The sequence below is a fragment of the Chiloscyllium plagiosum genome, chromosome 27 (assembly GCF_004010195.1).
Source record: "Chiloscyllium plagiosum isolate BGI_BamShark_2017 chromosome 27, ASM401019v2, whole genome shotgun sequence".
NCBI classification, from domain to species: domain Eukaryota; kingdom Metazoa; phylum Chordata; class Chondrichthyes; order Orectolobiformes; family Hemiscylliidae; genus Chiloscyllium; species Chiloscyllium plagiosum.
The window spans coordinates 19,383,555-19,396,523 of NC_057736.1; the positions used below are offsets into that span (position 1 = coordinate 19,383,555).

Here is a 12,969-nt window from a genome sequence, read left to right on the forward strand (position 1 = left end):
TGTTGGTGTACTCTGATGTTTTCCATCCAGCAAGGGTTACTAAAAATTGTCAGTCTCTTTGTGGAGTTTAGTATTTGGAAGGTGGCAGCCAGAGCTCCATTAGCAGTTCTCCCAGTGTCGAAACAGAGGGTTGAGATGGTTGTACATTCAAGTGGTTTTGACCCCATGTTCTGGAGTTCCTTCCCTAAATTTCTGCCTCTTCATACTTGATTCTTATTTAAAACAGCCTTTGAACACAAAAATAGAAATAAGGATGTCATATGACCCCTCAAGCCTGCCTGTGCCATTCAATAGGATAATGGTGATCTGATCTTGACCCAATTCCACTTTGATGCCTGATGCCTTGACTGCTCTGTAATTACGTTTGCCAGCCTTAAACTTTGACTCGAGTGCTCTAGAGTAGAAAGTTCCAAATATTCACAGCTCTTAGATATAAAATTCCTCGTTGGTCTTAATAGGAGACTCATTTTGAAAATGTGCCCCTAGTTCTAAATTCCCCTGTAAGGAGAGACATTGTCCCAGCATCTACCTTGTCAAGTACCCTCAGTCTTGTGTTTTAACAGAATCACCTCTGTTTCTTCTAAACTCAGTATAGGACCAACTTATTTAATCTTTCTTCACGAGACAATCCCTTCATCTCAGGAATCAACCTCCTCTAAACTGCTTCCAATTTAAAGTAATTCCTTCTTTAATAAGAAGAATAAAATTATATGCAGTGTTCTAGGTGTCGCCTCACTGAATAGCCAGTGAGACTTACCTCCAAATCCCTTGAACTAAATGACAATGTTCATTTGCCTTTCTAATTACTTGCTGAATGAGGGTCAGTTAGCTAAATTCGCTGGATGGTTGGTTTGCAATGCAGAGTGATGCCAACAGTGTGGGGTCAATTCCCACACTGTTTGAGGTTACCATGACGGTCTGGCCTTCTCACCTTTGTCCCTCACCTGAGGCGTGAAGACTCTCTGGTTAAACTCTACACCAATAGTCCCTCTCTGATGAGATAATAACCTCATGGTCCTCTAGGACAATGGTAACTTTACTTCTGTACCTGCCTGGTGACGGTGATTCATTTACAAGAACAACCAGAGATCCTTCTGTATCGTAACATTGTTTTGTGTCTCTCTATTTGAATGATCATTTGCTTTTCCATTCTTCCTACCAAAACAGTTCACTTGCCACATCCTTGCCCACTCACTTCACTAATCTACAATCTTTCGCAGATCGATTATGTCATCACGTGCCCGCTATCCCACTTAAACTTTATCAGCAGCAAATGACTCTTCCCAAAATCCAATACGAATCCCTGTGGCACCCTACTAGTGAGTTTGTACTTTAAAAATGACCTATTTGTCCACTGTTTTCTTTTGGTTAGCCAAGCCCCTATTTCTGCTAATATATTTACCCCAACATCATGAGCTCTTACATGGAATAGAAATATTTTATCATGTACTTTGTCAAACTACACAAGGAACTGCAAATGCATTTCACCTACTCATTTTCCTTTATCCATCTTACTGGTTACATTCTCAAAACAATAATATAAAGTCGTTGAACGTGATTCTCCTTTGGCAAAACCATGCTGACATTGTTTATGGTATTATAATTTTCTAAGTGCTCTGCTACGAATTCCTTAACAACAGATTCCAAAATTAGTCACAGGACAGGTGCTAGGCTAACTGGCATATAGTTTCTTGCTTTCGGTCTGCATCCGCCCTTGAATGGGAATGTTATATTTGCAGCGTTCTAATCTGCTGGGATTTTTCCAGAATTTACGAAACTTTGTAGGTTTACAGGCAATGTAACCTCTATCTTTACAGTCACCACTTTTAGGAATATGGGATGTAGGCCTTAAGGTTCAGTGAGTTGGTCAGCCTTTAGTCTCATAAGCAGGTGTAGTACTTACTTCCAAGTTTCAAGATCCATATGCCTGATTTTCTAGTATTCTTGCGACATGGAGATGCTTTTAAAGTCTGCCATCATTCAGGCAAGTACAAAAACTTTTAAATCACTGGGAATTCACTGATCCTCATGGGAGGCCTTGTGGTGCAGTTTTCAATCATGTTCCTGAACGTCATGGGAAATGTTAAAGTTGCTACCAAAACAAAGTGTTGTTGCTCACAATCTCCTCCACACATGACAATAAAATCTAGATTATCACTCCAATATAGTAAGGAGAAAGTGTCACACTGAGTTGACATCTTCCAGTTGAAACCTTAAATGGAGGTCCTGTCTGCCGTCCAGCTTCAATGTGCCCATTCCCTACATCGTCTTCCTCTAGAAAACCAATCTGAAAGGCAGCTGGATCAGTTAAAATGATTGCTGACAACGTCAAGCAGACTGCTACAACAGGCTGAGTAAATGACAAGTCAAACTTTGTCATACATGCAAATTTTGGCACAGATGCAGAATGCAAGAAAACAGACTTGTTATACTGCTATACTACATTTACAGAAATGTCAAAGACTCTTCAAAAACAACAAATTACTTTTCAAATGTACTCACTATTACATTCGTAAAGACAAAAATAAATTTGCTAACTGCAATCAGCAGGAGTATAAACAGTTAATTGTTCTATCTTGGTGGCAACTGTTTGGTTTCACAAAGCCAGTTTGTGCAGAATGATATTGAAATCAACCTTTAATCAATCAGTCTTCTGTTTATCCACCATCCTTACCTAATCTGCCCTGAGAGAGAATCTGGAACTTCAGTAATTAAGTTGACCCTTAACTGGCCTTAAATGCTAGCCTCGACAGTGATGCCCATGTCCCATGAAAAAATAAAGGTTTATTTATAAAGATATATTTAACAAATATACTCCCCTTAACTTGACCCTCCCAGTTGAAGTGCCTTAACTTCCCCTGATCTTGTTCTTTCATACATAACTATTGCTACAGTGTCCAGTTTTCTTGGACAGTAGCACAGCCAGGACATTGGGCAGGACTCTGCCTGAGCTAAGCAGCATCTCAAGCTCCTCGTTGTTATTAATGTAAAATAGGTCCAGATGAACATACGTAATAGGAGCAGTAGATGATTGATCTTTTGAGTCTGCTCCACTACTTGGGTGATCTCTTTGTGATTCCAATTCAGCATTTTCTGATAACCCTAGTTTTCCCTGCCTTACAAGAATCAATCACCTCTATCTTAAAAATATTCAATAACTCCACTTTCCCAACCTTCTCAGGGAGAATGGCAAAGCTGCACAACCACCAGTGAAAAGCTTTCTCCTAATCTCTGTCCTAAAAGGCAAACCCAAGTTTTTAAACAGTGCCCCCTAGTTTTAGATGAACAAAAAGAAGCATCCCTTCCAAATCCATCTTGTCAAGACCATTCAGAATCTTACACCCTTCCATCATGTCACTTTGCACTCTAAATTCAAGCCTATCCAAGCTATCCTTTAAACAATCAGCTCATTTCAGGTAGGAATCTAGTAAACCTCCACATTGGATTCTTTCCTAGTTAAGGACACATCATTCGAGATGTGGCCTCAGCAATGGTGTATAATTAAAGTATAATATCCTAACTTTTGTTTAATTCTTCTCTCAAAGGATGGTACCACAATGAGCCTTCTCGATTGCAGACAAACCTTTTGCGACTCATGGAACAGAAAACCCGAGTCCCTCTGCACTACTTTAGTTCTGCAGTCCATCTCCAAATAGCAGCATCTGCTTTTTTATTCTTCCAGCCAAAGTGAACAACTTCCCAGCTTCCTAGGTCATCTGGCAGACTTTTGCCCAGTTACTCAACCTATTTATATTCATTAGGAACTTCCTTATGTTTTCTTCACAAGATACATTCCTAATTACCTTGATGTCCGAGTGTCATATGGCCTACTCCCCAAATTTTGAACATCTTAACTACAAATTTACCCGAGCCTACACTCCCCACAGCTAATTAGTTGATGTGAATTGTTAACAGTTAAGGCTCCAGCACAAACTCCAGAAAGACAGTCTGTAGATTGCAGTTTCGTGGGAATAGGATCAAAACAGCAAGAAGGTGAGTCTCATGGACAAAATGGGATCGGAAAGAATGCTGCAGGAAATTAGACTAATTCTAGGGAAACATCCCAGATCAGGGCTAGGGAGCAAAGGAAAATTTGGGGGGGGGAATGTTTATTCAAAGGTGCTAATGTGAGGAATGGAAACAGCAGAGGCAGCTGAATGTCTATAATGGATGGCTCCTGCCAGTTCCAGGATCTTCACAGTCAGATAGTCAAGTAACAAGGTCAGGCAGACACAGACTCCAGCGTTGACACATCAGCATAATGACCCTTGCACAGCAGAAATGTTATGACACACTGGGGCAGGTGGAACCCAAATCTGGGCCTCTTGGCTCAGAGGTGGGGTCATTATCACTGCCCATAAGCATCCACTATATCTGCTCAAAAACAGTTCAGAAAGAAAAGGTGAGGGTTCTTGTGGTGCAGTGGCAATATCCCTACCTGTGTACCAGAAAACCCAGGTACAAGTTAAATCTCCTTCAAGGGTTATATATACACAAGTTGATCAGTACATATAAAGTTGACTTTGATGCTCCAAAACATTTCACACATCTCATCACCAATTGGTCACATCAGCTGCTGCTATAGCACATAGAAATGGACAGAGTAAGCAAGCTACAATTTCTTCTCATTTCACAAAACTGCCCCGACTCCAAACTATGGTATGTATACTGTGTGAAAAGGATGCAGAAGTTTAATAGCTAAAAAGCACAAAATATTAAGCAATGAATGTTGGGGTAATGCAAGTTCTTTGTCTGGTTTCAAATATATTTCTCAACATGAAGATCATCTACAGAATTGCAAACTCTTTAGGAATTGTGTACATAATGATTATCATTGGCCCTAAAGCATTTATGTTCATACCAAAACTTGGTTAGACAACACTCGAGAGTATTGTGTAAACATCAGGTCACCCTAATTATTGAAAGGATAGTGACATGGAAGGGGCAGAAAATATTTATAGGTATGATAGCAGACCTATGTGACTGTACTTTACAGGAAAGAATGAACAGGTTGGATCTCTATTATCAGGGCAAAAATATAGACCATCAATATATGAAAAACACCAAGAGGTAGGACTGGGAATTCAGAAGGAACTTCTTTATCCAGAGTGTGGTGAGAATGTGGAACTTGTTGCTTATGGAGTAATTAAGGTCTATAGAAGAGATACAAAGTAGAAGCTAAATAAGCACATAAATGAGAAAGACGGTAACACTGAGCCTTAGATGAGAAAGGACAGAAAATGTCTGCTTCTGGGCTGTATATTACATATGATTCGATGCAGTAACCACAACAAGGACTGATTAGGGATAATCAGCATGGCTTTGTGCATGGGACATCACGTCTCACTAACTTGATTGAGCTTTCTTGAAGAAGTGACAACGAAAGCACTGCAGTAGACATTGTAGTTATGGGATTCAGCAAAGCGTGCAACAGGGCTCTGCATAGTAGACAGGTGAGCAAGGTTAGACCACATGGAATTCAGAGGAATAAGCAATTGGATACAAAACTGGCTTGAAGGTCAGAGACAGAGGGTAGCAGTAGAAGATTGCTGTTCGGACTGAAGGCCTGTGACCAGAGGTGTGCCACAAGGAACCGTGCTGGGTCCACTGCTTTTCATCATTTATATAAATGATGTGGATATGAATATAGGAGGTAGGGTTAGTAAGTTTTTGGATGACACCAAAATTGGAAGTGTAGTGACAGTGAAGGTGATTATCTCAGATTACACCAGATCTATATCAGATGGGCCAATGGGCTGAGGAGTGGCAGATGAGGTTTAATTTAGATAAATGTGAAGTGCTGCATTTTGGGAAAGCAAATCTTCACATGACTTATACACTTAATGGTAAGGTCCTAGGGAGAGCTGCTGAACAAAGAGACCTTGGAGTGCAGGTTCATAACTCCTTGAAAGTAGAGTCGCAGATAGATAGGATGGTGAAGTCAGCATTTGGTATGTTTTCCTTTATTGGTCAGAGTTGGGACATCATGTTGCGACTGTACAGGACACTGGTTAGGTTAGGTCACTTTTGAAATATTGCATGCAATTCTGGTCTCCTTCCTATCAGAAAGATGTTGTGAAACCTGAAAGGGTTCAGGAAAAGATTTACAAGGATATTGCCAGGTTTGGAGGATTTGAGCTATAAGGAGAGGCTGAACAGGCTGGGGCTGTTTTCCCTTGAGCATCGAAGGCCGAGGGGGTGACTTTATAGAGGTTTATAAAATCATGAGGGGCATGGATAGGATAAATAGACAAAAGTCTTTACCCTGGGGTGGGAGAGTCCAGAACTAGAGGGCATAGGTTTAGGATGAGAGGGGAAAGATGCAAAAGGGACCTAAGGAGCAACGTTTTCATGCAGAGGGTGGTGCGTGTATGGAGTGAGCTGCCAGAGGAAGTGGAGGAGGCTGGTACAGTTGCAACATTTAAAAGGCATCTGGACGGCTATATGAATAGGAAGGGTTTAGAGGGATATGGGCCAAGCGCTGGCAAATGGGACTAGATTAGGTTGCAATAACTGGACATCATGGACTAGTTAGACAGAAGGGTCTGTTTCCGTGCTGTATATCTCCATGAGTTTGTGACTCTAAGTGAGCTTTGATCTTCCTTAATGAAGCATTTTGTAACCACTCACTTTTGCTCCAGGTTTACACCTAATCAGATGGACAGGAAGCTGTATTGCAGAGATTTCTCAAAGAACTAGCTGATGGGAAAAAAAATTAGAAGGACTGGAACAAAAAAATAATCTTGCCCTGCTGAGACACATTTGGACACCTGCTAATGAGCAGGCCTGTTACGAAAAGGACTAACTCACCTTGCCAAATTCCAAAGAAAATTTGCAATGGTGAGCATTTTCTTAAAACTTGGGTAAGAACGTGAGAAGTAAATGCAGGAGAAGACCATAGGACCCAGCAAGCTCATTCAATATGGCTTTCAATTCTACTTTCTTGTCCACACCCCCAATCTCTCAATTCCCTGATAAACAAAAAATCTGCCCATCTCAGCCATAAATATATTCAATGTTTTCAATATATTGAATACATTCAATGAACAGCATTCACAGCTCTAATCTGGGGTAAAGAATTCCAATTACTCACTAGCTTTGAGTGCCTTACCCAGATTGAGAAAGGTTACAGAAAAATGATGAAATGGGAGGGAAAGTTCATTACCAGCGGAAGCTTCACAACATTAATCCACCTACCCATGCATTCACAACACAGACTGACTAGAGCAGGGAGGTGGAATAAACTAACCACTATAAAAATAGCACGGACGTCACTTAACAAAAGAACTCATTGAGAATGCTGATTTTGTCATTGAAGTTACGTTGCCTGAAAAAGCTCTGCTGCCTGATGCTGCTTTAAATCCACAAGACTCTTTAAAAAGCAATCCAATGCAACTTATATTTACATGATGTCTTTAATTTGTCAAAATATCCAGCAGTCAGGAATATTATCAGCTAAACGTTGACAGGTTCACGTACAGTAGCGAGAGCAGTAGACCAAAAGGTTGGTCAAAGAGATAGGCTTCAAGGAATAAGGAAAGGTTTAAAGGTGGAGGAGTTTGGATAGAGAATGCCAGAGCTTAAGACACAGGAATAGGTACCTTCAACTTCAACTGTGATGTAGCTAAGAAAATCAGTGATACACAAAAGGCTGGAGTTGGAGGATGGCAAAGAGATAAGGTAAAGCAAAGCTCAGAGTTTGCAATTTGAGACCCAAAATACAATATTTATACTACATGACATTGGGTCTCTAACACTCCCTTTACCCGTGTGGAGTTTAATTAAAGAGCAATGAAGGAGGAACATAGCTGCTGTATTATGAATTTACAGTCCATTTACAATCATATGCTATAATTAAAATAATCACACCAAGAATATTTCAAGGCCTTACACAATTTCAAATGATACAGAAGAAACTGCATAACAATTGAAATGACAACAGCCAAAATGACAAATTGATCCAGAAGATATAGAGAATAACCAGGAAATTAGAGTGACCCCAACCCAGACAAAAATCATTTAAATACTTCAAGTTCTTCAAAAAGTTTGTAAGCTACCACAAAAATCTGCTGTCTGCAAAACAGACTGAGCTTGAACAAGAGTGGCTGATAGATATGCCGTATAAAAGGTTGACATAAAGGAAAGTATTGAGATGGCTCAAACCTAGCTGACACAGATCAGTCATTGAAATTAAAGAAACTTACTTTCATGCAGAGATTCCACTTTTGAAATACACGATGTACAAAACATGTAAACAACTGAGATAGTAATCCACTGGTCAGCTGGGTATCTTTGGTTGTGTTAAGTCAGCTGTCGTTCAAGCTTAAGTGAAACTGTGGTGGGTGTAGCCCTGACTCACTGTTAAATTACGTATCGGAGGAGGAGGAGGAAATGTCTCTCTAATGCATCACTAAATCACAAATAAGGATAGAGCGTTAGAGGAGGAGACAGTGTGTTTATGATTTAAAGCAATATTACAGCCAACGTCAAAATAACTGGCAGTATTTAAAATTCACTTTGAAGTTTTTTTTAAAAGAAAACAGGAACGCTTGAAAACAATGGAATTAACATGAACAACATATAGGCGTGACCAGGACAGAACAGAGCAGCGGAAATACAAGCATTTAGACCTTGGCTGAAGACTGACATGAACTGAAACAGCATTTCTCTGGCTTTTCTGACAAAGCAGTTGTGATGAGTATACAAAGAAGCAACATATTCAACTCAAGATCTTTCCTACCCACCCCCTCAGGTTGAGTCCCTCTCAAATAATCCCACAGCTTCCTTCCCAGTCTAAAACTGGTATCCTTTGAAAGAATCCCCTGGCACGTCCCACAGCAAAATGAGCAGCAAGTCACATTTCCTCCCTGCCCACCAGGAGATAATCTTACTCACCTTCTTCCCATCCTTCTAATCAATCCCAGGATCTACCCAATGACCCAGTCAGTGCATTAACCATCACCACTCCCTACCAAACGATGCTTCTGTATTATTGTTCACTTAAAAATAAAGTGTCACCTACGAATTCATTGTGAATGCTCACATTGACATTAAGGCTTTGACAGAATCCTGGTGAAGGAGTGATGACACCTGTTCCTTGAGTGGAGCTTACTAGACTGGCTATTTTTTCCACGACTTACCCTGTTCAAACTGCCAGTGGTATGGCCTTATCTTTAAATCTTATTTCAGTTGTAAACTTCATCTTTGAACATCTTACATTGTTCCTCCTCTCATGTAAAATGCTTGTTCAGATCCAAATATCACTCCAGGTTTCTCAACAAAAATCATCCTTGGAGAGGCTGGAGATCCAGGGAAACATGATTCGGTAGAATTCAGCCTCTATCAATCCATTTTGCTCTCTCCCTCTATAAACAAACTCTTCCACCCACATTCACAGCAATCACCTCAATCTTGTCTTACATGACCTTACTATTCCAACATTAACACCATGATCAATATATGATCAATTCCTTGTCTTGCTCTCTACCTAAAATGGTCACCTGCTTCCCTCATTTCCTAAGCTCTGTGGGACCATCTTTTTCAAATGTTCTCCACTGCCCTTGCCTCTAGTTAGTCTGTAGATTCAGCAAGTGATTCAGAAGGGCAAGGGAATGCTGTCCTGACAAGAGGAATAAAACTTAAAAGCAAGAATGTTAAGGCTCAATTATAAAGGGCATTGGTGAGACTGCATCTCAAACACTGCACACATGGTTTTGGTCTCCTTATTTAAGTAGGCATGTAAGTATGCTGGAGGTAGTTCAGGAAGGTTTACCAGATTAATACATGGAATGAGGTTCACTTCTGAGCAAATATTAAGCAGCTTGGCCTTGTGTCCACTAGAATGCAGAAGAGGGGTGACTTGATTGAGAAGTGAGATAATAGTCTTGACAAAGTAGATGTGGAAAGATTATTTCTTGTGGATCAATCCAGAATTAAGTGACTCTTTTAGGAGAGAGGCTCAGTGTTGTGTGACTTGAGAAGGTTTCAGGTGGTGGTAGAGGTCCACTTATTGAATATTTTTAAGGTGGAGGTAGATTGATTGCCTTATGTACAATAATCAGTGGTTATTTGGGTTGATGGGAATGTTAATTCAAAACACAAAAAGATAGTCATGATTTACTGAATGGTGCAGGATGTGTGAAGAACCAGAGAGCTCACTACTGTAATTTGTTAGAGCTTAGGTCTTTATCTAGGTTTCACTTAATTTCCTGCAATATTCTCATCTTGTCCAGGAGACCCATTAACTTGCTTGCTTAATCCTATTCCAACCAGACAGCTAATCATACAATTTGCATTCCTGGGCCCGATGTAAATTAATATTGTTAGCATCCTCCTCTCTTCAGGAACTGTCACTGTTCAAGTCTGCTTTTGTCACACTTGCCTCTTTGCCTGCAAAAAATCTCTCCTTGCAATGCCATCACCCAATGTTAACCTTCCTGGCTTTCCTCTCCAAAGCCTATTCTGTCAATGCATTGTCATTTCTCAAAACCATACTCACCTCTTCCAAAAATCAATGTTTGAATCCCAACAAATCATGTTTCCCAATTCTTGATTATGAATGAAATCCTTTATCGCTCTGATAACTGACCCCATCGTTTTAAACCAATTTAGTGTCTTTAACAGAGTTGATCCTCTCATATTTTTCAATCATTCAGCTGGGTCACACTCCCGAGCTTGGTTCTGTTATCTATTGCATGACAGCCAGAGAATTTAATGACTTCTTTCACTCTCGAAACGTTACCTTCAAAAGTTCTATCTTTGACACCAATCTACTTTTTGCTGACATTATAACTTTGAATAATACCATCCCAAAACCGAAATTCTATATCTTCATCCTCTGGGATCTATCCCGTTCCAACTTTTTTTTACTGCAATATTCATGATTGGAGGAAATTCCTATTTATCCAATCAAATACTAGGGAAGATTTGATGCTCACTACAAATTCCATTTCCTATCCCTCCATCTACAACAAGTATCCTAATTGAAACAGTTTGACAATGTTTAAACGAGAGACGAGATTCCAACATCTCCCCTTAATTCTCAAGACTACTTACCTCCATCTTCATAACATTGTTCAACTCTGGTCCTGCCTCAACTCATCTGTAGCTGAAACCCTTGTCCATACTTTTACTGCTTCTGGACATAATAATGCCATGTGTTCATGTCCACCTTTCCCGCATTAGATACTGGTGTGCATCCAAAGCACTGTGGATTGTAACTTGATCATCAGCCCTGAATTCCATTAACTCCCATTACGACAATGCTTTAATTTTAAAGGCCTCATCCTTATTTTCAAATTCTTTTGATGTCCTCACCTCTTTCTCTATCCATAGACTCCCTCTTGCCCCTACAAACATTTTAGAACTTTGTGCTGCTCTCCAGTTGATGCCTTCTGGACACCTCCAACATTTACCATCCAACACTGACAGTTGTGCCTTCAAGTTTCAGAAATCACCTCTTAATTTCTGTCCCCTTTTTTAAGATGCTCTGTAAACCTCACTCATTATTCTAGTTCTAGTCATCTGTGGCTCAGTGTCTGTTATGACTTTTGTTAAGTACCTTAGGACTTTTTTTAAAAAAATAAACTATATTAAGTGATGCATACTTACAGAAGCAATTATATATTAGATTACTTACAGTGTGGAAACAGGCCCTTCGGCCCAACAAGTCCACACCGACCCGCCGAAGCGCAACCCACCCATACCCCTACACTTACCCCTTTAACCTAACACTAGGGCAATTTATGATGGCCAATTCACCTGACCTGCACATCTTTGGACTGTGGGAGGAAACCGGAGCACCCGGAGGAAACCCACGCAGACACGGGGAGAATGTGCAAACTCCACACAGTCAGTCGCCTGAGTCGGGAATCGAACCCGGTTCTCTGGCGCTGTGAGGCAGCAGTGCTAACCACTGTGCCACCGTGCCACCCACATTATAGTTCTGCTAAAATCCACAAAATTGTGAGTTCAGCCAGAGCTATCATTAAACTTTCTACGTGAAACAAATCCTGCTTTGGCGAATAAAGTTTATGAGCTACCACAACTAATGAGGCACAGACCCTACACAATCCTAACAATGCAACTGATTGCAGCCAGACTGGCAGCTTAAAGCAAAGCATCAGACAGAATTGGTCTCAGCATTCTTGAGCTCAAATGTGTATTTAAAAAAGATCTGATCAGTTAAAAGCCAGCAGGAATTGTTAGGAACAGGTAAAGGTCACTTAGATTTTTATTCTTTTGTGGGACGCGGGGTTGCTGGCTGGCCAGCATTTGTTGTCTGTCCCTGGTTACCCTTGAGAAGGCGATGGTGAACTATCTTCTTGCACTCCTGGAGTCCACGCGAAACAAGTTGCTTTGTTAAGACGTTGTAGTGATTGATACAACTCAGTCGCTTGCTAGACCATTTAATCTGCTCATCTCAATTATTTAGCACTGAGACTTGAAAGCTTTGTTGCTTTTGAATAGAGTACGACAACTTAAAAGCTTTCATATTCCCATGTCCTTTAATATGCTTGCATCCTTTAATCAAGGATGTCTGAAGCAGTTTCCATGATAGTCAGAAATGAGGCATTAAGATTGAATTTTAAAAAAAAATGCACAAGAAAAACAGTTTGAAACGGTAGCAGCAACTTCTATGATTCCCTAAGGTTTAGAAGAGGCGTTTTTGTTTTGAGGCAAATGAATAGCTTTGGCAAACAGAATTAAGGAGACTCCAAAGGATTTTTACAAATATATTAAGGACAAAGGGTAACTAGGGAGAGTATAGGGCCCCTCAAAGATCAGCAAGGCGGCCTTTGTGTGGAGCCACAGAAAATGGGGGAGATACTAAATGAATATTTTGCATCCGTATTTACTGTGGAAAAGGATATGGAAGATATAGACTGCAGGGAAATAGATGGTGACATCTTGCAAAATGTCCAGATTACAGAGGAGGAAGTGCTGGATGTCTTGAAACGGTTAGAGGTG

At 40.4% G+C, this 12,969-nt stretch overlaps 1 protein-coding gene across 4 annotated transcripts in view; it reads right to left on the reverse strand.

Moving 5' to 3' along the window:
• phactr4b (phosphatase and actin regulator 4b) overlaps positions 1–12,969 on the reverse strand; it is a 182,147-nt gene that overhangs the window by 64,813 nt on the left and 104,365 nt on the right. Inside the window, exon 1 of one of the 4 annotated variants that reach the window (XM_043717590.1) lies at positions 8,205–8,326. The exons of the other annotated variants lie outside the window; for them this stretch is intronic. Coding sequence (XP_043573525.1) covers positions 8,205–8,250 — 46 coding nt within the window. The 5' untranslated portion in view covers positions 8,251–8,326. Of the gene's footprint in view, positions 1–8,204; positions 8,327–12,969 lie in introns of those variants that run through there. 4 annotated transcript variants of the gene reach the window in all.